The sequence below is a fragment of the Pyxicephalus adspersus genome, chromosome 2, assembly GCF_032062135.1.
Source record: "Pyxicephalus adspersus chromosome 2, UCB_Pads_2.0, whole genome shotgun sequence".
NCBI classification, from domain to species: Eukaryota; Metazoa; Chordata; class Amphibia; order Anura; family Pyxicephalidae; genus Pyxicephalus; species Pyxicephalus adspersus.
This window is the reverse complement of record NC_092859.1, coordinates 67,069,054-67,094,676: the sequence shown is the minus strand read 5'-3', so window position 1 is coordinate 67,094,676 and position 25,623 is coordinate 67,069,054. Positions and strand designations below refer to the sequence as shown.

The following is a 25,623-nucleotide window of genomic DNA, read 5'->3' as shown; positions in this document are numbered from 1 at the left end:
GATCCACTAGTGTCCTTCTCACGGTGTTGCAGGCAAAGAAGATCCTCAGCATCGTTGCGATGTCCGGAACTCCTTTGCCGCCTTTCCGATGTTCCTTGAACATCGTCGCTCTCTTCACTCGGTCCATCTTCGAGCCCCACCTTGCAGGTGTTGGTGCGTGGGGGCCAGGCTTGGGCTGGTCTTGCTGAGGCGGAGGTGGACGGTCTATCTTCTTCTTGCACCTGGCTGGCTTGGGCCTGTTCCAGGTGCTTCTTCTTTTCTGTCATCTTCTTTGGGGCCATTTCCGCTTTCTCGGACACCTCGGGTTTCTGCTGCAGCTTCGGCTTCTGGCTTCGGCTTCTGGCGTCGGCTTCCGGCTTCGGCTTCTGGCGTCGGCTTCCTTGGTGTCCTTGATGGTTGGCTTCTCTGGCTCCTCGGGCTCTTTTGCCTTTGAAAAGGCAGTTTGGTGTCCACTACCGGGGTAGTGACACAAGAGTGGGGGGTAAGAGAAGATCGCAAGCTCGTTCCTAGCAAGGTCTAAGCCTCTAACCCAATAGCAGCAAGTAGGTGAAGCCGAATTTAATCAACGATCCTACAGGGCCGAGTAGAGGGTACCTCACCAGGACCAAATGGCTGGGATAGATCAAGCAAGTTCCACTGTATCAACTTAAAAAGCTTCAACACCCCTAAGGGCAATGCTACACTTGATCTTGGGCAAAAGGCCGAGAAGCGATCTAGTTCAGCAAATTAGTTCATTCATTGTACAGGCTACAGGGGCCATCAGCCTTATCCAACAGTGATGCAGAAACTTCTTGTAGGCCTTTATTAGAGCTGTTTCCAGATGTTTTTGCCCCCTGCAAATTCCTCCCTAGTGTTTAGCACAAGAAGTCCTAGGATACAACACCTCTGTCCCTAATAAGTAAGAGCTGATTATTTTAATCTATTTTCATATGGAGGTGTGAGACAAATCTGATTATATGCAAACTCTGGGAAAAAGGTGAAAGCATAAATAGATATCATGAAACAATTATTTTAGTGAAGTAGGAGATGGCGTCCTTTGGTGGGGTAACAAAGAGTTTTTGGAGCCAGACATCCTAGTTTTGCTAGGGTAGCCAGGTGCATTGGTAGCCCAGATGTTATTGGAAAGGCAGCCAGGTGCGTTGTAAGTCCACATGTGGTTAGAAAGGCATCTAGGTGCATTGGTAGGTAGGTCAAGGGTACAGGAAGTAAAGATCTGTAATATCTTTCCCTTTCCTGTCACCAGCTCAACCTCCTGTCTAAATAAAGCAAACATATAGGAATTTGCAAAAGCTAGCTTTTTATCCTGAAATTATTCCCAGACACCTAGCTCTGCAGAGTAGGCTGCAGGGAGCAGTAACTCATGGTTGACGGCAGAGATCCTCTGTATGCTTAAAACACATGTATGTGCAAAACACAGTCCCAATTGCTCCTAAACAAGTGAATGAAGCTGAGAACGATTTTGTTTATACTGCTGCAGTTGATCACTGTGTATTAAGAAAGTGGCCAGATGCTTCTGGCAATGTGCTTGCTTTTGCTCTTCCAGAGAAAGAAGAACTGCACACAAACACGTTATCCTGAAATGCGGTTTGCAGCTCCTAAGCTCAACAGCAGTTTGCATTGTGTCCAGGAGCAGCCAGCAGCATGGTTTTTCACTGTATGTAGGAAAGAACATGAAAGGCGATTTGTTTATTCTTACAGATAAACTCCATCCATGAGGATTAAACTCACAATATATGTTGCAATTAACATACATCTTATAACGTCCATCACCATGTATGTAGAGAAAGGACCTGCCTGTCTGGATACAAATAGTTCCATATAACTCCTGTATGTAAAATTTTTTACATGTCTTACAGTTAGATCCATTAATATTTGGACAGAGACAGCTTTTTTCTAATTTTGGTTCTGTACATTACAACAATAACTTTAAATGAAACAACTCAGATGCAATTAAACAGCAGACTTTCAGATTTAATTCAGTGGGTTGGACAAAAAGATTGCATAAAAATGTGTGGAACTAAAGCCTTTTTTTACACAACCACTTCATTTCAGGGGCTCAAAAGTAACTGGACAAATGATGCAAAGGCTATTTTATGGGCTGGTGTGGGCAATTCCTTCATTATGTCATTATCAATTAAGCAGATAAAATGCCTGGAGTTGATTTGAGGGGGGGTGAGTGGGGGGTGCAGTCAAAGGAGCTCTCCATGCAGGTGAAACAAGCCATCCTTAAGCTGTAAAAACAGAAAAAACCCATCTGAGAAATTGCTACAATATTATGAGTGGCAAAATCTATAGTTGGTACATCATGAGAAAGAAACAAAGCACTGGTGAACTTAGCAACGCCAAAAGACCTGGACGTCCACAGAAGACAACAGTGGTGGATGATTGCAGAATCATTTCCCTGGTGAGGGGAAACCCCGTCACAACAGCCAACCAAGTGAACAATACTGTCCAAGAAGTAGGTGTATCAATATCCAAGTCTACCATAAAGAGAAGACTGCATGAAAGTAAATACAGAGGGTGCACAGCAAGGTGCAAGCCACTCATAAGCCTCAGGAATAAAAAGGCTAGATTGGACTTTGCTCAAAAACATCTAAAAAAGCCAGCACAGTTCTGGAAAAACATTGTTTGGACAGATGAAACCAAGATAACCTTTACCAGAATGATGGCAAGAAAAAGTATGGAGATAGCATGGAACAGCTCATAATCCAAAGCATATCACATCATCTGTAAAACATGGCGGAGGCAGTGTGATGGCTTGGGCGTGCATGGCTGCCAGTGGCACTGGGACACTAGTGTTTATCGATGATGTGACACAAGACAGAAGCAGCTGAATGACTTCTGAGGTGTTCAGAGACATACTGTCTGCTCAAATCCAGCTAAATGCAGTCAAATTGATTGGGAGGCGTTTCATAATACAGATGGGCAATGACCCAAAACATACAGCCAAAGCAACCCAGGAGTTTATTAAAGCAAAGGAGTGGAATATTCTTGAATGGCCAAGTCATTCACCTGATCTGAACCCAATTGAGCATGCATTTCACTTGTTGAAGACTAAACTTCAGACAGAAAGGCCCACAAACAAACAGCAACTGAAAGCCGCTGCAGTAAAGGCCTGGCAGAGCATTAAAAAGGAGGAAACCCAGCATCTGGCGTTGTCCATGAGTTCAAGACTACAGGCTGTCATTGCCAGCAAAGGGTTTTCAACTAAGTTTTAGAAATTAACATTTTATTTTCAGCTTTTTAATTTGTCCAATTACTTTTGAGCCCCTAAAATGAAGTTATTGTGTTGAAAAAGGCTTTAGTTCCTCACATTTTTATGCAATCTTTTTGTTCAACACACTGAATTAAAGATGAAAGTCTGCAGTTTAACTGCACTTGAGTTGTTTCATTTAAAATTAATTGTAATGTACAGAACCAAAATTAGAAAAACGTTGTCTCTGTCCAAATATTTATGGACCTTATTGTATCTCCCTCCATCTGTGAAGGTACAATTTTGATTAAACTGTATGCCTAATAAGCTGCACTCTTGCTTTTTAAGAACCTTTAGTGTAGAAACTGATATGTAAAAAGAAACATTTACATATATTTCACATGGAATACATTAGTTTATAACTATTTTGGCTGCTAATTTTTTTAAATAGAGGGTCTATTTGTAAAGCAGTGAATCTGACATTCCCTGAAATTTAATTACTGCCATTGAAACTCATGGACCTGGATGATTTTTCACCAAGGAATGTCAGATTCACTGCTTTATAAACAGACCCTCTATTTAAAAAAATTAGAAAGCAGCCAAAATAGTTATAAACAGTTACTTTTGATATAATTTGTTGCTGGACCTACCTTTGTCCTACCTTGGTCCTCTTCCCAAATTCAGGTGCCCCTAAAAGGATGTGGGGGTAATATTGGGTAAACTTAGATGGTGGAATCTAGAGGCCTTTATAATAAGGGGTACTTAAAGCTGACCTAAACTTAAACTTTTGCATTACATAAAAGGATAGACCCTTATATATAAAGTAAAAATACCATTAATTTTTTATTTAAAGTGCAACACCCTTTTTCTTTAAAAAAAAAGTGTGAAGCACCTCCCCTTTGCCGTAGCGATCAAGACTGAATGGAAGCGCAGAGCCTCCTGGGACACCTATGTTATGCATCTTGGGAGGTGCTGTTCGTTTTGCGCCTGCCCGAACTCAGGCATGCGCAGGAGGGGCATTTTCCTTCACTAAGGGGAAAAGAGATGCTGATCTCACGCATGCGCAGTAAGAATGGCTTTTTTTTCCCCTTTACAGTGGCTATTTCACCTCACGTCTGTGCAGTGAGAGATCGGTTGTTGAACCCACAAAAAAGACGGAGACCGAAGATGGCGGCGCCCTGCGCTTCCTCCACACGGGGACAAATAAGTATTAAAGGACAGCGCGGGACCTGATTCAGCGAAGGTCCAGTGCGATCAAGAGATCTGCCGGATTTCCGGTAAGTGTGATTTTTTTAATTTTTCACTTTAGATGCGCTTTAAATATCCATTCCCCTTGGGGAATAAATACATTAGTACCCCTTACTGCAAAGATTCAAAAATTATATGAAAAAAAAATGCAATAAAATAAAATCATTTGTATCAATTTTTAAAATAACATTGATTAAAGGGCCCAGAAGTATTCAAACCATCAATCAAGTCACCAGTGTAATCCACAACAATCACAATGGCCCATTGCAGGCTGATATGTACACAGCAATTCACCCAGCTATGACAATCCCACAGCAAATCCATAGGGCTAAGGATCCCATCCACCCAGCACCAGGGCTGTGGAGTGGGTAGATAAATCCTTCGACTCCGACTCCTAAGTTTCTGGTACCCTCGACACCGGCTCGTCCGTATTTACAGGGTTTCTCGTTTTATCTTCACATTTTTGCATTCAAACTTCACACTTTTGCAACCAAACTTCACAAAAAATTTAGACCCCCTAATTATTCATAAAGCAATACATTTATTATCAAATTAAATATAACTCAATATTTTTTACCATAAAAGGTTTTCTCAAGAAACATTAATAAAAATATTTGAAATTAATGGATAATTTGTCAATTATTATGTTTTTTACTTTATATAATTTTAAAATTAAATATCTTTATTTCAGGGATTTATAATTTATACTAAGTTTTAAGATAACAATATTATTCATCTTTTTATCTTCAAAGTTATCGGCTTTATATTTATTATTGCACTTACCCTTATGGCCAGAGAATTAGGTAATGCAGAACGTCAGATAACTGTGGTAGACAGATATCTGAATGGAATTGATGCCTCCCAGATAGCAATGGTTTTGGGTTGTAATCGTACAACCATAACCAAAATTATTAGGACTTATGAATCTTCCAGGGGAGTGGAAAAATTACCAAGAGGAGCTCTGAGAAATTCAAAGTTGGATGAAGCCCATAAGGAAGAGTTATGCAAGTTAATGTTCGAAGATTGCGGAATAAGCCTCAGGGAAATGAAGGGTCAAATATTTGCCAAATTTGGAATTAATGTATCTATTTCAACAATAGATAGATGCATTGATAAATTCCAATGGTCAATTAAAAGAACTTCTTTATTTCCTGCAAGGTGCAATGATTCCCACTCTGTTCAAGAAAGGCTTAGCTATGCTAACAAAATCCTTGATGTCCTTGCTAAGGAAGATGGAAAAAGCATCTACTTTCTTGATGAAGTAGGTTTTAACATCTCAATGACAACCAAAAGGGAAAGATCTCTTATTGGGCAAAGAGCGGTGCATGTTGTGGCTGGAGTGCGTTCCAGAAATTATTCAATTTGTTGTGTAAGGAATAAAAATGGGACCCTCCACTTTAAGTCACAAGCATGAGCATTTATTTAGTCAAGAAGTATTCCTCAATTTTTTTAATGAGGTTTTGAATGTTTTTAGTAAAAAGGGTGTTCAGCATGCCATCCTAATTATGGATAATATCCCCTTTCATAAAACTAGCCAGGTAAAGAGCTTTGTTGAAAGTAAGGGACACCAACTCTTATTTTTACCACCATACTCTCCATTTCCTAATCCTGTTGAGAACATGTTCTCTAAATGGAAAGAAGTAGTAAGAAGAAATAGGCTAATTAATTTGGGTGCTTTTTTAGAAAGCATCAATAGTGCATTTTTAACAAGCTAGCAGGATTTCCTAAATTATTATAAATTTTTTTTAACTTTTTGCCTAAATACCTAAGAGGAGAAAGCATTAATGATTGATTAATGATTAATGGTTTAATATATTATTACATATTTTTATTTAATGTTTCTTGAGAAAAACTTTTATAGTAAAAAGATTGTGTTATATTTAATTTATTAATAAATTTATTGATTTATGACAAATTAGGGGGTCTAAATTGTTTTGTGAAGTTTGAATGCAAAAGAATTTTTGACAAGGGTGCACATTTTTTTTGAGAAGTTTGGTTGCAAGTTCGAAGTTTGAATGCAAAAGTGTGAAAATACTTGCAGAACTGTCTTTCTTTAATATCTGCCTGTTACTCGACATATTAGAAGCATTATCTGTCACAATACATAGAATCTGTTCCTTTTGAATTTAAAAATTCAACATCCTCCTAGATATCCTCCTTCTAGAACATCCTCCACCAACTTCTGAAGATAGTCACTGGTGTGATGTGCCTGGGTGTCCTTTACTCCCAAGGTTCGCCTTATTGTTTTATTATTTTCATCAACTAATCTAACATTAGTAGCAAAATAATTGACTCAGTGACGTGTGCATGCATCCATTTTTATGAAGACAAAATGTCCCTTCAGACCTTTTGGTAATTCTTCCTTTTTACATTTGGCCTCTTCAGTTATAAGTTTCCTTATCCTTCCTTAGTTTTTTTAGCCATTTCTCCATTTAGACCTAAAAAGGCTGGCTGTGAAAAGAAGGATAGTGGTACACTATTCTTTACTACCATTTCAATAATGTGGTTTTTGAATTTTTCTCGGGTCATTGTTATGGTAACTGTGTCAGATATAAAGAATCTTCTTAGTTGTTTTTGGTCTCCAATAGATTTCTGAACATTTTTTATCCCAGAAGTATATAGAATATTTTCATTGATTCATATCTTTCTCATTCACAACTTCTAACACTTTAGGATAAAAACGCTGCAAGTGTCTTTTCGAATTTGATGCTCTTGTATGTGCATTTTTGTTAGACCCACTGAAACTGCAAATTTTTGCATTACATTGTGTTTCACCATCACCTTCATGAATACTTTGGCACACGTAATGTTTCCCATCACTTGATAGTGTAAAGTGCTCATAAACAGCAGGCTTTATCGTGTTTGTTGACAGACTTTTTGTCATTGTGAATGGGGTGCCGCTTTCACTAAAAATATAAATATAAAATAAATATAAATACTATATTAATACTGTACTATACTATACTAACTAGCATATTCTCTGATTTAAATACAAACATACACATAGTCCTGCACTATTGTAAACATACAACACGGCACCATACACCATAAAACATGCACAAATATATATACTATAATTACAACACAGAGCCCTACATTTTACTCAGAAACATACACACAATATGCACTATACACAAAAATTCATACATTCCTGCACTATACACACAAACATACACATCACCCTGCAGTTTTATCCAGAAACATGCACACAGCCTTCCATCATAGTACACACAAGCAGCCATGCAGTTTTAAAATAAACATGAACACTTAAAGTTGAATCCAAAAAGCTGTTCCTCCAAGTTGTTCTAAGCTTTTTTAGCAGACAGAGGAAGTTGAGCAGAGGCTGCTGTCTTTATCTTTTGTTTGCTGATCTTCTGCTGAAGACAGAGCAGTGGGAGGCTCCAGGGCCAGGGGGGCCACTTAACTAACTTCCTAGTATTAGGTGGTGTGCAAAATGATGTTAAAGTTCAGCCCTGGATAGGAGCATATATGGAGAGTGCAGGACACCTGAACACACAGGCCTATAATTTTTAGGCATAATTCACCGAAATTTGTCCAATATTTAATAAATTTAATAACAAACTTTAAATGAAAAAACACAAAAATGTGTTAAAAAAATACAGAAACATGTAATATAAATGTACAGTAGCTTGTATAATATATATATAATTATTTATACATTATATTAAGATTTCTTTGTATTGGACTCAATACAGCTATTTTGTATTGAATCTAATACAAAATATTTAGAATTTCCCGCCGATCCTCCCGCCTGCACCGACGCATGCACCGAGGTCCCTGGGAAACCCCAGAGATCTCACATTTTTATCGACTCCGATTCCACAGCCCTGCCCAGCACACCATAAAAAAAAAAAATTATCAGGGTACCCAGCCACCTACAAGAGCATGTATTAGTCCCTAATCCAGAGTCTACAGTAAACCTAAAATGACAGTGGTGCTGATTTACCACCAAAACAACTGGAAAACAATGTGACCATTGCACATATGGGTAGTTGAAATGGTGTACATATGAGGTTTTATTGTGTTTGCTATTGCAAGCAGCTCCACTTTGTCCCACAGCCTATTGCTTAGCCTTACTGATGAGACACAAAACTCACAACCCAACCTCACAGAATATTACACTTGACAGCAGACACACAGCAGAGTCACATGACACCGCGTGTCATCAATCTCCTCCCCCTCTCTAAAAAAAGCGGCTTTTACTTGTAGACCAGAACTGATGCAATTACCGGTAACGGGCATGTCGGGAGTTGTAGTTGCATGTACTGCAGAGTTCTATGCTTTACCAGAGCTGAAAACTACAACGACCGGCATGCTGAGTAAGGGCGACTTCCGCTTTCTACCGGCAACGTGTGAGAGAGAAGAGAGCAGCTGCTGCTGTGTGTGCCTGGAGAGTCAGCATGACGGTCAGTTCTTAGAATACTCAGTGACCCAGGATGTGTGTGATGGAGGGTGCCATAGGGACCAGTCACCATCTGGTGCTGTGTGCTTTACCATAACATCAGTGAATGATTGGTCCTACCACGTTTCTTTACGGCTGTGTAGGATTCGCTTACTATTGACATCGGACAGCATCGTTCTCGCATTGCAAGCTTTAAGTTGTGTTGGTCAGCTAATAAAGTTCATTCTTAGAACAAAAACAAACACAAAATATGTAAATGATATGTTCTTTTGTAAAAGTAATTTTCAGTCTGTAGCTTTTAATAGAATAGTATCTGGTGATCCTGCCTAGAAGGTCCTTGTCCTGGCTACTTACCATCTGTTATCACAATTTTATTCTGCTTTATTATCACTTCTCAAAATTGTTCACTTGTTTCCTAAAATATCCGACCCCTTTAACAAGTGTCCTTGAAACAAGATAATTACTGTTATTCAATTTACCTCTCAGTGGAATTAAAGTTCCTGCTCATTATTGCAAAAAGGAATGGGTGAAGTCCCTTTTGTAATATTCTGTCTTACCTTCCTGATTACTCTGGGTTTCTGGCAATAAAGTGTGTGCAGCATCAGCTTTGGTTGCCAGGTAATCCCGGCTTCCCTTGCATGTGCTGGAAGAAAGATGGTGGCGCCCTGTGATAGAATGCAAATAGATGAGTCGTGCAGGTTTAGTTCTGCTTTAATGTTTTGGTTGATCAGTGTGTATAAAAAAAATGCTTAAAAGTACCAAGAACTATATCTTGAATTGTGAGTGACGTGTTTGGGGTTCTAACCCTCACTACACTGGCAGTCAAAAAAAAAAAGTTTTAGCTATTACATATAGTTACATAGTAGGTCAGTATGAAAAAAGACATATCCCAGATATAAAACCCCATGCCCTTAGTTGGTCCAGAGGAAGGCAAAAAAAAAAACAAAAAACCCTGGTACAATTTGCTTCAACGGGAAAAAAAATTCCTTCCTGATTCCATGAGGCAATCAGATGTTCCCTGGATCAACAGTCACTGTTAGTTTTACTTTAAATCCTTAATACCCAGTTATATTCTGTGCTTCTAGAAAACATCCAGATTTTTCTTAAAGCAATTTATAGTAGTTGCTGAAACTACTTTCTGAGGGAGCCGATTCCACATTTTCACAGACCTTACAGTGAAGAATCCCTTCCTTATCCGGAGCTTAAACTTCTTTTCCTCCAGACGCAAGGAGTGCCCTCTTGTTCTTTGTAATAATCTCAAAGTGAATAATTGGGAAGTGAATATATGGACCATTTATATATTTATACAGGGTGATCATATCCCCCCTTAAATGTCTCTTCTCAAGGGAGAATAGATTCAGTTCAGCTAATCTCTCCTCATAGCTGAGATCCTCCATTCCTTTTATTAGTTTAGTTGCATTTCTCTGCACTCTCTCCAATTCCACAATGTGCTTTTTGTGAACTGGTGCCCAAAACTGGACTGCATATTCCAGATGTGGTCTGACCAATGCTTTGTACAGGGGCAGGATTATGTCTCCATCTCTGCAGTCTGTTCCTCTTTTGATACAAGAAAGTATTTTACTAGCTTTAGATATTGCAGCTTGGCATTGCATGCTGGTATTAGGTCTATAATCTACCAGTACTCCCAGATCCTTTTCCATTTCTGGCTCCCCAAATGTATTCCCCCTAGACAGTATGAAGCATTTAACACACTTTGATATTAACACACATTGCTGGCTGCACTTTGCACATTTCAGTGTGGTGGGGTTCTTTTGTTCTCCTAAAAAAAAAACCCTACGCAAATCACTAAAGATAGAACATGACATGACCACCTGAACGTTTCTGAATCTCAGATGCTGCACTTTGCACATACCAGTTGGGTGGGGTTCTGGTGGCCTTTTAACCCATTAAACGAGCCATGAAAACAGACATAAAATGAAATGCATGACCACCAGAACCTTTCAATATCTTATGTTTTGGATAATAGCTCTCATGAATAAATGCATGATAAACTGCTTATACCTGCTGGAAGTCACGGGTCCATTGCTTTACTTCTTGTGCTATTCTTTGTGTCCTGTTGTTGCTGTTACAGTCCTTTTCTCTATGCTGAGCATGCCAGAAACTGGTTACACCCAACAGTCACATTTTTGTTTTTTTAACTAGGTTTCTTACTCTGTATTGTAAATTGGTGTGAAAATTACAACATGAAGATACACCATCCTCACATGTTGGTGCACATAAACTTTGGATATTAATACCAAAGCAGTCTGATATTTATCAATGTCTGGTAAGCAAATGAGCTTGCCACCTGACATGTATTCATAAAACTTTGTTTACCAGTCACTTAAAAATACCAGAAAGCAGAATTAATCCTATATATTTTGTGTTGATTCTGCGCATTTAAGAGCAATGTCACACAAGCAACTTTGTAGCAGCTACAGATCTGATTTTCAATTGACAGCTGCATGCATAGTTGCCTTTGCAGTTGAATGCAGTGCGTTTCAGTTGCTGGTGTATCGTGGTTATTGCAATAAAGTGAGCTGTCAGTGAAGCTAAAAGTTTTGCAGATGGCCTACTTTTATGAACAACAAATCTAAAATGTAAGTGATGATCTTTAAATTAGTATTGCTAACCTTATCGGTTTGATTTGTTTTTGGTAAAGGAAAGAAAGGGAACTGCAAAAGTTGACTTCCTGAAGAAAATCGAAAAGGATATCCAAGCAAAATGGGAAAGCCAAAAAGTGTTTGAGGTCAATGCATTGGATTATCAGAATCAAAGCGGGTGAGTCTCTATTGTTTACATAGCATTACAATTTTGTGGTGTTAATTTGGATTTTTTTTTTNNTAGATAAACATTCATTCTGGCTATCGCGTAATGTTTTTTTTAAAATTTTTTTTTTTTTTTTTTTTTTTTTTTTTTTTTTTTGGTTTATGTCCAGTGAAGTAACAACTGTTATATGAAAAGATAATTTAAAAAAGTAGTAATAACATATAAGTGGAGCCAAGCCTTTTTTACATTTGTTATGAACAATTTCAAAGCAGACATTGTGACAGTGTGGCATAAAATACAATAATAATAATAATAAAAAACTAAAAAAAATGTCTCCCAACCTATTATTGCACATATAATTATCCTCACGGCCTTGAAAAGAAGATTCATCTGTGTGAAATCAAAACTCAGTTGCCCCTACCAAACACTAAAATTGCCAACCTGTTATCTTATCTGTATATTAATGTACTGTCAACAGTAGTGCATGGTTAGATCATATCCAATTCAAAGAGAGAGCTGTATGCATACGAAATTAGGAATGTTGCCTTTCTTGTCAACTCATCTGGAATTGGCAGGCTTTCTGGTTTACTTGTGTTTGAAATGTGTCTTCCAGGAGTGCACACAGAAATAAAAACCTGACACAGGTTGTAAACCTTTACCTACCCTATCAATAGCAGAGATCAAAGTTTTTACTAGACTTTACCTAAAGGACTGGTGCAGACTCTAGCTGATTCAGGAGGAGACTCCTATGAAAGATACCTGTTCTCTAGAGTAGGAGTTTCCTGCTGGTTTTATTTAGAACATTTTTGCAAAACTTTGATCTATGTAAATATTATTTTTGTTTTTGAAATGTATTTGTATGTAGTACTCACTTTTTTGGGATGAAAAAGCATTATCTTCTCTTTTCATTACAGGAAAAGCAAGTACCTTGTGACTTTCCCTTATCCATACATGAATGGCCGTCTTCACCTTGGTCACACATTCTCCCTCTCCAAATGTGAGGTAAGAAAATGACAATCTATTGCGTTATCTGTATAGATAAAAAAACAGAAGAAAAGAGCAGACGGGTTTAGGAGGCTGTTTTGAGGAAGATAAATATGTATTCATGAACAAGTTATTAATTACAAGTTATTAATTATGAAGTACATAATTACAGCACAAACAATATATATTTATTTCCAAGCCCATTGTATAATCCAGGGCTTCAGATCATCGATTTATACAAACAAGCAACTAAAGTGGTTCAGTATAACCATTGTAGTCTTTTTACCCTGAGAAGTTTCGTCTATTTAGGCTTCCTCAGGGGTATATATAGGGATCTCTATAGATCATAAATTAAACATATTAACATAATTAGCTATACAGTAAGAGAAAAAATGTGCATATAGCACATGTGTTATTTGATCATCAATATGATCATCAATGTGATATAGATATATATAGATATATATATATATATTTATATATTGATTGCCATATACATTAGGTTGACATCACAAGATATATATACATATGGTAAACAAACAATTCATTGATGTCATTTTGACGTCCAATAAATGTATTGCATAATGAGTATTTTGTTTTATGAGTGTGATTCTGGTATATGTGTATGGTGTTTGCAGTAAAGGTATGTATGTATACATATCATATCATAAGAAAAGAACTAAACATTCATTTAGAATGTATAGATGATTATATCAGGTGTTCTCCTGATAAAAAATTAAATAATACAGAGGTGGTGTTTTTAAGGTAGATATATATGGATCACATAGATTTGTGATAGATAATCAATGGAATAAAAGCTCAATTCAAGGTATATATCCAATAGTTCTATAATTTGAAGTGGTTTTAAAGTGTCTTCCAAGTTGCCATTAAGAGGTAGGAAAGATTGAGAATATTCCAATTGTTGTACCTATATTGTGGAGATGCAATGTTTTAGCACCCTGGTCTAAGATGCACTTTCCATTGGACGTCTTACCCGTAAGAGTGAGGGATGTCCACTCCTGTATAGTTTATGCAGCTATTTTAAAATGGGCATATCATTGTTCTATTTTGATATTCTGGTAATGAAAACTAATAAATGTTATAATGTAGGCCAGAGGTCCCCAACCCCCGGGGTGCTCCAGCCAGTGCATCCCCCCAGCAGGGTTAGGAGAAGGACCCTGCTTGGGGGGGGGCATCGGCCAGAGCCGCAGACAACGTCTCCTGTACTTATCCCAGGCTCAAGTGGTGGGCGGGTTGTGTCTCGACACAACCTGCGCACTCTTCCTTCACAGGCTCAGACCTACGATGAGTGGGCAGGTTCTGGCATTGTGACATCTCTCTGGGGGAAGTTTCTTCCCCTTTGAGTGACACTCGGCTCCCAATGCATGCGCAGTCCAGAGTCCGGAATAGTGGTCCGTGAGTGCCAAAAGGTTAGGGACCACTGGTATAGGCAATTCATACTAAATTACAGCATATATTAGCAGCATTCATTATTTTATTAAACTTCTAAGCATTCATTGTTTAGCTGTACAGTATTTATGACAAAGATCATTATTATAAAATTCTCATTCTTTGGTATACCTACAGCCTTGAAAATTAATTTCTTTATTGTTGGTTAGTTTTCTGTAGGCTTCCAGAGACTGAAGGGCAAGGTTTGCCTTTTTCCATTTGGTCTACATTGCACTGGTATGCCAATCAAAGTAAGTTCTAAACAGTTTTCAGTGCATGTTTATTGCTGGCCAGTTGTGTTTGCATTTTTATTAGTGACAGTTAACTATCTCCTCAGGCATGTGCAGATAAGCTGAAAAGGGAGATGGAACTTTATGGCTGCCCACCTCAGTTCCCTGAAGAGGAAGAGGACGATGAAGAGCCTGCAAAGAAAGAGGAAGAGGTGGTTATTAAAGACAAATCTAAAGGTAAAAAGGTAAGTGTTGAGCTTTATACCTTGACTGACAAGAATCTGTTAGGGACTCCAGAATATTCAATGAAGGCTTTATACAGAATACAAATTCCTTTACCTACCCACTGACCCAAATTGAGCATAGTGTTGAAAGCTTTCAGGCAATTAAGAAACCCCTCTGTTAACCAAAAACAATAGTATACATCCTTTTCTTCATGACTCAACTCATCTCAACCCCATCTTACTTGCTTTCCAAATTGAATTTTGTTAATCCATTTTTTTGGTAATCAATTTAAATGGCACTGGACTGTTATATCACACGTTTTTTGTTACCTAAAAAAAGTCTTTTCCTAATTTTTGACAGAGTAAAGCAGCTGCAAAGACTGGATCTTCAAAATATCAGTGGGGAATTATGAAATCCTTAGGGCTCACAGATGAAGAGATTGTAAAGTTTTCTGAAGCTGAACACTGGCTTGAATATTTCCCTCCTCTAGCAGTAGAAGATCTAAAACGTATGGGGTTAAAGGTAAGGATTTAAGAAACAATACCAAAAACAAGTCCAACAACTGTAATCTGAACCCTATAAAAAATATAAGATGCTGTTGCATCTAAAGTGAAGCTTGTAATTTTTTAGGTGGATTGGCGTCGTTCATTCATCACAACAGATGTAAACCCTTATTATGACTCCTTTGTAAGATGGCAGTTCATAACCCTAAGGGAAAGGAATAAAATCAAATTTGGAAAGAGGTATGTGATTCTTCTTTTTTTTTGATTTATTGAAGGGCACAAAGTTAAATATACAATATATGGGCATACTTTTAGAAAAAAATGTTGTTTAACTGTGAAGAGTCCTTGCACTGATGTTTTTGGAAGATGTATATTCAATACTGTAGATCCATAGCATTACATGAAATGTTAATAACCTAAGGAGCTTATGTGTTGTGGTAATTATTAAAGTACTATAACAAATGTAGTGCAGCAAAAAATATTCAGGATGGCATAGGATTTCAGCGCAAATTTCCTTTAATATCTAAGTACCCAGTTCAACGGGTAATATTTTTTTCCCACAGTCAGTTTAATAAATTGCTCAAAAAACACAAAAAAATAAAAAGGATACGGAAACAAAGTTAAATCTTTGGTTTGAGAAATATAGAAGTAACATGTATATAAATACAATACAGTCATGTTCACATGTCTTCAAATGAAATATTCTTTACCAAAGTTCAATGCATAATCAAAAATAACATGCTGAGAAAAGTGTGTGTGCATGCATTTGTGTGTGTGGGGGAGCTAAATTTTGTGTATCTTGCTCCATTTAGTATCTGTTCAGATTATCAAATTGATAATCAAATAATAGTGTTATTTTATACACTGACAAAATTCAAGAGACAACTTAGTCCCTTTATTTGCTCTATATAACTAATAATTTTCTTTTCCTTAGATACACCATCTATTCACCAAGAGATGGCCAACCATGCATGGATCATGATAGACAGACTGGAGAGGTTGTTATTTTTTATGATTTGTAGAGATAATATTTTCACTGATTTATCTTTTCAAGAAACAAATCATCTTGGTCTGAAATCTGCTGGAAGAAGTTTGAAATTGTGAAAAAGCGCAGCTGGCTCCACTAGTAACCAGATTTCACTAGAATGGGAAAGGTTGGGCTCATGGTTGAGGCTGGATGTGTCTGAAATCTGTCCTGGTCTGCTGGTCATCCTATGATTTCCTATTTTTCCTTATTCTGAAACCAGTGGACGTTGCTTTTAGAACAGTGAATGAGAAGACTCTCCCCAGCACCAAGGCAGTTAGCAAATTTATCCTGGCTGAGAATATAGCCTTTTCCTAAAACTTCTATAAAAAAAATATTTTTATTGCTGACTGTGAATTGAAAAAGACTGCTTCCTTTCTTGGTGACCATAATCACTTGTAAAGCAATAAAAACCTGACAGAATTTCCAACCACCTCCCAGTTCAAATAAACATGTTTAGGACAACATCCTTTTTAAAATATGAACAAGCGCTTTAATTTTCCACAAAACAATACATTGAGATTAGTATGTCAGTTCTTTTCTCAAGATTTTCTAGCCTTACCAATTCTCTATTGTTGTAGTGTAGATTTATACAAAAAGGGTGACCCCATTAAAGCCTTAGGCTAATTCTAGAAATGCTCAGCTCCACTCCAAGATGTGTTCCCACCAGGGTGTCACAACAAAAACGATTCCACCATAAGCTGATATTGAGATGTGACATGGTCATAAGCAGGAAAGGCCCAGATGTACCAGAAATATGATGTGGGCTTTTCTTTTGAAATATAGAACATGATCCAAGGTATTTTAGTTTTGGTTGATCACTGAAAACCACACTGATTATATTCAGTATATTAATTAAAATAACAAATGGTAATACTTACACAGCAAGGATTTGACTATCCATTACAAATATAAAACAAACATATTCCTCATGCTAGTTCCTCATGCAATCATACATAAAATCTTTAAACATACAGTTAATGTATGTTTAATGTATGTATCTGTAAAACAGTTAATTCATGCTCTCTAATATAGTATATTTTGTTTAGGGTGTCGGTCCTCAAGAATATACGCTAATTAAAATGAAGGTCCTTGATCCTTTTCCACCAAAGCTGAGGTAGGTCTGGTTAATGTTTTCTTTATAAGAGGACTATATTTTTGAAAAATTGTAGATTATAATTTCACGATAATATTTTGAGCACATTTTAATTTTTCCACCACTTCTGATTATTTTGTATATTTAACGAAATTGGTTTAAACACACAAAGTTTCACAGCTAGATATGAAAAGAGTTAAGTATTCTGACAGATTTCTTTATTATTTTATCCAGGACATGTATCCTGGACTTGGCTTAGCACACCAGATTTCAAAATTAATGTAAACTAAGCATATAAAAGCTGTCTTGTCCCTAGAGTAAACGCTTAATATTTTTTTCATATAAATATGGCATACCGTGCTGTCTGTTGTAAATCAAGTATATCATGACTGTATGTTTTGTCTTTGCTGTGTAAAGTAATGTAGTGTGTTTGGCTTCTTTTTTCAGTGGATTAAAGGGAAGAAACATTTTCCTAGTAGCTGCTACACTGCGCCCAGAAACCATGTTTGGACAGACAAACTGTTGGCTTCGACCCGATATGCCCTACATTGCGTTTGAAACTGCCACTGGTGATATATTTGTGTGCACCCAGAGAGCAGCCAGGAACATGTCTTACCAGGGTTATACCAAAGACAATGGAGTTGTACCAGTAGTCAAAGAGCTAATGGGAGAGGTCAGTTCTAAAGGATCTAAATTTCACATGCAGTGTTCTCCCCAGCCCCTTTTAGCTGGGCGCACCGCCTGGCAATTTTCAGTAACCAACCCGCTGTCTTAGGGTGGTTACTTAAGAGTTGGGCCACAAACAGGGGTTGCCACCCAGCTTAAAAAGATTTCTGGGTTGAACACATATATTGACATACATATATTGCACATATCGGAGAAGGTAGAATTAATCTTGTTCCTTGATAAACTTCGATTCACATTTATTCTTTTATAATATATAACTTTTATATTAAAGACCACTCTCTACCCCTTGTCCTTGTTTTTCTTCCGGATTTTATCTCCCCATCCAATTCTGTATTTCTTTGCATGTGACCACCCCTACCTTCTCACCATTTTCTTTTATGTAACTACAATGATGGTAGTCACAGTCTTTGTATGAGGTAATACTACCATTGATTTCTTAATATCTCAGTGGCCTAACAGTTACCTACTTCTGCCACTGAAATGTATACTTCAATGCTTGTTAAGCTAAAAAAAAATCCATCTCCTCTTCTGTGCCATGAAAGCAGAGTTTTTTGAGTTACTTTACCTCAATGAGACCTTGATTCGGCATTCTAACTATACAATTTTCTATATACTATTTATTTAGAAACCATAAAAGTAATAATGCATATATAATAAGCATATAATACCCATAAAAATGTTAATGCAAGACTGAATTAAAATTTTCTCTAATACCTTTTTGCTTTTCTTGCAGGACATTTTGGGTGCCGCTTTGTCAGCTCCACTGACTTCTTACAAAGTTATTTATGCCCTTCCTATGCTTACCATTAAAGAAGACAAAGGTAGGAGTATTACTTCTCTATTTTAAATAGATCTACTGTGGAAATTGATGATTTCAAGTTGCTCTTATCTGAGGACATATTTTTTTTATTTTTTAGGCACTGGGGTAGTGACCAGTGTCCCTTCTGATGCTCCAGATGATATAGCAGCCCTAAGAGACCTAAAGAAGAAGCAGGTTGGTTTCTGAACCCTTTATTATTTAGTAATGTATCAGAAATCAATGACGCTTGTAGAGTGTTTTTTGCTATCTGTAGCCTATTGGAAAGGGACACAACAGAAGGTATGGGGAAATCTTCTCCTTGACAGTTGCTGTAGCAAGTTTCCCCATAGTTTTCTCCTGGTATTCTTGTTCCAAAGGCAACTTTAAATTTTATGTTTTAAGTATGTTTTTACATAATACAAAAATACAAGACATGAAAACACACAATCAAGAAAAGAAAAAAAGAGCTGAAACAGGTCAGCACAAATACAGAGTTTAACATAGTATAATGATATAATAGAAAATAAATATACACCTATATGATTAATCCATGAGGTCGAACATTTCTATCCCCCACAATGTGGAGCAATTTTTTTTACAGTTAGGAACCTAGTTGAACAAATAGACAGGTAGGTGACCTAACCAGCAGTGAAGCCCTATAGGACAACTCATATCAAAAAAGTGTTCTGAAATGATCGGCTGCTAAAAAAACAGGAATTTAGGTAGAAGAAATAAATAGACATAGGGCTAAAAGCCCCACAAATAAATAAAGAAAGGAAATTAGAAAAATATATTGACAGAAAACAAAAAGTAGGTGGGGGAGTTAACTAAAGATGTTAAATATATTTTCGGGCTTGGTAACAAAGACCCTAATAAAAATGTAAAATGTAAAGAGCGAAAACTTTATTAGCTGGGGCACAAAAAAGCAATAAAGAAAGTTTTTTAAGATAATATATGAGCTATGGTGAATAATAGTTTTCAAAGGCTTCAAGCATTTTTCCTCTTGGTGGTCAATACAAAGTGATAGAGGGAATGTCAAAATTGGATGTCAAACAGAAGAATGAACGTACTCATATTCACTCCTGAAGAAGCACAGAAGTCATCTGTGAAACGCGTTGAGGTTTAATGCATTTGGGGACTGTACTTGTGATTGTATTGCTCAAAATTTTTTTTAATGTTTTTATGGATTGTAATAAAATTGTATTTTTATTAGAACCTGTGTAATGGAGAAATAGTGAACACATTGCCTAATATGTCCCTAAGATCTTCAGTTTGTCTTTGGAGAAAATATTAACTATTGGGGCACAAAAAACAAAGTTTTGATTTTATTTACTAAAGTTCAGATGTTGTTGGGAAATCTCTGGTAGGTGTTGCCTTTAAAAGCTAATTTTCGTTTTCTAGAAAGATACATCTGTTTAGGTGTCAGGGGCAAGTCATATTTTATTCTTTTGCTGGTTTAATAAGGCCACGGCTAACATTTTAAGATGAAGCTGTAATTGTAACACTTTATTACTACGTGTACAGTATATGCAAGGAATGTTTTTATCACATTTATCACATGCACATACACATTTTCCTCTCCCATTTTTTTAGGCACTCAGAGTGAAATATGGGATAAAGGATGAAATGGTGTTACCCTTTGAGCCTGTGAGTATTTATAGCATTTAGTTTATCTGTTTTTTTTGGTTTTTATATATGTGTAATAGATGTACATACCTAAGTCTAGTCACTGATTGAGTGACAATTTATTAATTTGGTGTAGTGCAAGAATATACACATACCAAATATATATGAAAAGAAAAATGCAAATAATGTAGTTAATCTATCTAATCCACACAAGCTGACAAGAATTTTTACATTACAGGAAAAAAGGCATTCTGTGGTAGAGGACCGCTATAACCCCTATAACCTGTGCTCACCTAAAAAAAAGAAACCAATAGAAACTTCAGCATATTTTTTATTCCTGTTCTTCTTAATCTAGTACTGACCTTACTGATTTTCCAGGTTCCTGATATAAAATGCTAATATTATCCCACAGCTGCAAATCACCTTCCCTGCATAGTACTGTAATCCTTAGGTTGGTGTACTTCCACTTAGTGGGTGTGTGTTCAGAACAGTTACAAAAATATTTGTAAAGATTTGTAAATGAATCCAACGTTTTGTTTAAATTTGTTTATTTTTGTATCTGTGATCCTTTTACCATGCACCTTAAGTTCTGTATTGAGTGATCTTCTCTCTCACATTTTAGGTGCCAATCATTGAAATCCCTGGTTATGGCAACCTGTCTGCTCCTCAGGTCTGTGATGAACTTAAAATCCAGAGCCAGAATGATCGGGAAAAGCTGACTGAAGCTAAAGAAAAAGTCTATCTGAAAGGATTCTATGAAGGTGTACGTAAACCCCCAGGGTGTAATTGTATGAATTAGTATATAAATGTGATACATTACCAGAATTCAAATTAATCTGGGTTGTGCCTTCTCCTTTTAGATCATGTTGGTTCCTGGATATAAAGGCCAGAAGGTGCAGGAGGTCAAAAAACCTATCCAGAGAAAAATGGTCGAAAACGTAAGTTAAGACAGTTTTGCACATCTTGTTGTTGTAAATCTGGAATATGGGAGTTCCTAAAATGTCACTAATATTTGTTTGCTTTTGAAGGTGGTTCTGTAGTAGTTTTTCTTAATCTTGCATATACTAATCTTTAAAATTTCTTGCAGGGCGAAGCCATGATTTACATGGAGCCAGAGAAGCAGGTCATATCTCGTTCTGCTGATGAGTGTGTAGTAGCACTTTGTGACCAGTGGTGAGTACATTGTAGAAGCACATTGCTCATTTTTCTCATTTGTTTTACATCTTCTAGTGAAACTGGTTATCAGATAAACATTTGTAGTAGCATTGCTGTCTATTTGCAACGGCACCCAGAAAGGTGGGTATTGCAAAATCTAATATTTCACAATTGTCACTAGACCATACATTAAGGAGAAATTTTACTGTGGGTACACATGTTTGGGTAATAACTGCCTGAGGGGAAGAAATTGCCCATTAGGTGGAAAGTGGAAATATTTCCATTCACTTCTAGTCCCAAAACAAGTGTCACATTGTGCTCAAATAAAGTCTTCTCTTTATCTTGCCATATTTTTTTTCTGTTTTTTCATATATGTCTGTCTCTTCTAAATCCTATGATCTGACCTTGTGGGGCATCAATGGGCACATAAGAGACATACAAGTTAGGAGCAGACTAGGACCATCTTATCTTTAGGAAGTATTTGTACTCTCGCCCCGAATGTTAAAGAAGACATACAGTGTGGCAAAATGTATATTTAAAACCTGTCTTCCAACTCCTCATTCCTTGTATAAATATCCTACAGACCCTTATCCCATATTGTAAAAAAAAAAAACAAACACAATTTTTCAACTTCCTTATTCTCATTGACAACATGATTTCCTCATAAATAAGGTTTCTGCTTCAAATGGGTACAATCATCAAAATAAGTAAAATTACAAATCTCTCACTTATACTTATTACATATATGCATATACATATATTGCATATAGTGAAATATTGTGTAAGCTGCAGAATGATCATATGTGCTCATGTGCTCTTTACCTCCCTGGCACTAATCCCGAGTGTGGCTCGGGTTTAACTTTCAGTACAAAAAGTGGTAACCCCGAGCCACACGCCGGGTGGAATTGCCAGGGAGTTTAAAAGGCTTACCTTGTTAGCGTTGCCCACGGCATCCTCCAGCGAGCCCCGGTATCTTCTTCCCCTGGCTATGTGCGGCCCGCATCTGTGTAACCTGGCCATGCCCAGTCGACATCTTCGTCCTCGGCGTGTGAACGTTGGGGACGCGAGGCCAGTGCGGGACCAGGTGGGAAATTTAAAATAATAAATACTTTTACATTTAAAAATTCTTATTTTTTATACTGCCAGGGAGGTTACCTAAACTCAGAAATTTTGCTATATGTAAAAGGGTTGACAACCCTTTTATGTTAAGTAAAGATTTTTTTTTTTTTAAAGAGTGCAGCACCGCCTCCTAATTATCGATTGCCTAGGTGGTCGAGAATGAATGGGAGCACAAAGCCTCCTGGGATACCTACATCAGGCATCCCGGGAGGCTCTTGGGTGCTTCTTCTGTGCATGCCCGTGATGCCTTTTTGTGGGGAAAAAAAATTGCACGCATGCACAGTGAGATCGGCAAGTTATTTTTTTCCAACCTGCTACCATTTTCATCTCTTTTTCCAGGTTCTTTTTCCTACGTCACCCGACCCAGGCGTGAGATCGGGTGACGTAGGAAGAAGAACCCGGAAGAAGAGATGAAAATGGCGGCTCCCGCTTGCTGGCTCGTGGACAGATGCCGCGGGACAACGCGGGACCTGATGGAAGAGACCTCTGGATGGATCAGACTGCCCTGCGGGATTAAAGGTAAAAGTATTTTTTTGTTGTTTTAGGCAATTTGGGGTTTAGTTCCTCTTTAAGTTTGTGACTAGATTTGTTAACTTTTGTCAAATGTTTAGTTTTATAGTATATACAATGTATACTGCTATACACAGTAAACCTCTCTCTGAAATATTTTCAAAAGGTACTTGGACTATGGTGAAGAGACCTGGAAAACCAAGACTAAAGATTGCTTACAGAACCTGGAATCGTAAGCCAATTTCATATAGATTTCTAACAAAGATGTGTTTGTCTCATAGGTTAATTGTTTTTTGTTTTTTTTTTCCCTAAAGGTTTTGTGAGGAGACTAGAAGAAACTTTGAAGCCACACTGGGCTGGCTACAAGAGCATGCCTGCTCTAGGACATATGGTCTGGGTGAGTGGCATTACTGTAATTTTCTTTGTTGTAAAAATTTTATCCATGGTGTTTTGTTTATAGTGCCATTGTGCTAAATTGCTGTACAAATTGCTGTTGTAGGATCTCGCCTGCCTTGGGATGAGCAGTGGCTGATTGAGTCTCTTTCTGACTCCACAATATACATGGCTTACTACACTGTATGTCATCTCTTACAAGGAAATAATCTTCATGGCCAGGGTGAATCTCCTATTGGCATCAGGTAATTTTCAAGTAACTTTTATTTTGAAGTTAGATATCTTAAAATTCTTCTTAGTTGTTTATGGGTAAGGCTGATAAAACTAAGCCTTATTTTATTAGAAGTACATAAACAGTCCTTTAGCCCACATAGTTATTGTGTTTAAGCACACACAGCATAACCAGATACAAGGAATTTAAAATCTATAAATCTTACAACTTTTTGCAGACGTGAGTCCATGCAGCTATAAATCCATGAAGAGCTTGTTTGGTTTTCTTAAAATTATAAAGTGCATTTGGATATTTCCTACATTTGTTATTATGGCCATCATACGAATTTGCAACACTGCTCGTGTGTGGATCATTATGGGGTACACACACTTTTACATGGTCAGTCTATTCAGAGCAAAATTTTTCGTTTTAGAGTTTTACGCTATTCTGAGTCTGCATTCAAGCTGCAGCCATTTTAGTTAGGTCTTTTTCTACCTCTTGGATTTTTATTTATTATATTTTATGGAAGATGCATCAAGACCAGGTAGATAAGTATACAAACCTTCAGGTAACCAGGATTCTAGCTTATCCCACATTGCTTTACCTGTAACTAATATATCAATTTTGATTGGACTGATCTTCTAATAAGTTAGTGCCAGCTGTGTTTGATAAAAGAAAATATTTATTGGATCCATTTTCTCCTTTTCATTTTTTCAGTGGTGGTTTACTAATATGTAGTTACTAAGGGGGGTTCTCCTGTGATTTGCCTAAAATTTTATTTGAACAGGGGCATATGTTCTATCTTTAGGTGTTTAAAAACTAAAAATAGTTGCAATTTCTGAAAGTGTTTTCGGTAATTCATAATTTATACTCAGCTCAGCTTTCCCTTTCAGTTGCTTTAAATCATACTTTCAACTGTCCTTGCCATAGGGATTTTTTAAAATGATTATTGAACTGCTGCCTAATGTTTCAATGTATTCCACAGGCCAGAACTAATGACCAAGGAAGTATGGGATTACATATTTTTCAAGAGTGCTCCATTCCCTAAGACCACCATCCCCAAGGAGAAACTAAATAAGTTAAAGAATGAATTTGAATTCTGGTATCCAGTAGACCTGAGAGTGTCTGGAAAAGATCTTGTCCCAAATCACTTGTCCTATTATTTATATAATCATGTGGCTATGTGGCCTGAAGACAGGTGGGTGTGGCTACTAGAATGTTACCCATTTATTGTTAGTGTGTTGTTTGATTATTGTAGTAGATTTTTAAAAAGTTACTGATTATTACTGACAGAAATAAAACACAGCAACCTTGGTTAGTGCATTAATGATCTTCATGGAGGCAGGCTTTTGCTTCCTCAAGTCAAAGCCTCCAGAAAGAAGTGAAAGCTGTGAGCAGCATAGTAGTGGTGTCACGCTAAAGATTAGCAATCATTTCTAAATGTTTACTTTAATATTGCAATTCTTCACTTTTCACATTCAGTTCCAGTTTAATACATGAGTAGATGTTTTATGCTGCAGTCTAATTATTTAAATATTAAAATTTGTATGTTTGTTTTTTTTAACTAAATTAGTGGTAAATGGCCTGTAGCTGTCAGAGCAAATGGACATCTTCTGTTAAATTCAGAAAAGGTATGATAGTATGTTTACTATATCATATACTGCACACCCCAAAACACAGATACCATCAATTGCTTACAGTTTGTTCTTGATTGATTTTTCAGATGTCCAAATCTACAGGGAACTTTCTCACTTTAACTCAGGCGATTGACAAGTTTTCAGCAGATGGTTTGTACATTCTAAAATTTTCTCTCTTGACTTGTATACAAGTCAGGGCAATTTTCTTTTGTTGCTTATTGACTTACACAGTATTGTTTGTTTAAATGCTCAGCTTTTGTGGATTGACACAATGTTGTCTCCATCTTTCTGAACAATAAAATTAATAACATTGTGTATAAGGGAAAGGGAATATAGATTTCT

At 37.0% G+C, this 25,623-nt stretch overlaps 1 protein-coding gene across 1 annotated transcript in view; it reads left to right on the top strand.

The window, feature by feature from the left end:
• The first annotated feature begins 8,751 nt into the window (after positions 1–8,751).
• LARS1 (leucyl-tRNA synthetase 1) overlaps positions 8,752–25,623 on the top strand; it is a 29,276-nt gene continuing 12,404 nt past the window's right edge. The window contains exons 1-22 of the mRNA XM_072400920.1: positions 8,752–8,868; positions 11,527–11,645; positions 12,548–12,635; positions 14,237–14,317; positions 14,404–14,541; positions 14,882–15,043; positions 15,152–15,264; positions 15,959–16,022; positions 17,098–17,165; positions 17,592–17,817; positions 18,565–18,652; positions 18,749–18,825; positions 20,224–20,277; positions 20,879–21,019; positions 21,117–21,194; positions 21,344–21,429; positions 23,207–23,272; positions 23,355–23,437; positions 23,540–23,678; positions 24,630–24,842; positions 25,218–25,275; positions 25,368–25,431. Of these exons, the coding sequence (XP_072257021.1) occupies positions 8,863–8,868; positions 11,527–11,645; positions 12,548–12,635; positions 14,237–14,317; positions 14,404–14,541; positions 14,882–15,043; positions 15,152–15,264; positions 15,959–16,022; positions 17,098–17,165; positions 17,592–17,817; positions 18,565–18,652; positions 18,749–18,825; positions 20,224–20,277; positions 20,879–21,019; positions 21,117–21,194; positions 21,344–21,429; positions 23,207–23,272; positions 23,355–23,437; positions 23,540–23,678; positions 24,630–24,842; positions 25,218–25,275; positions 25,368–25,431 (2,212 nt within the window). The 5' untranslated portion in view covers positions 8,752–8,862. The remainder of the gene's footprint in view (positions 8,869–11,526; positions 11,646–12,547; positions 12,636–14,236; positions 14,318–14,403; positions 14,542–14,881; positions 15,044–15,151; positions 15,265–15,958; positions 16,023–17,097; positions 17,166–17,591; positions 17,818–18,564; positions 18,653–18,748; positions 18,826–20,223; positions 20,278–20,878; positions 21,020–21,116; positions 21,195–21,343; positions 21,430–23,206; positions 23,273–23,354; positions 23,438–23,539; positions 23,679–24,629; positions 24,843–25,217; positions 25,276–25,367; positions 25,432–25,623) is intronic.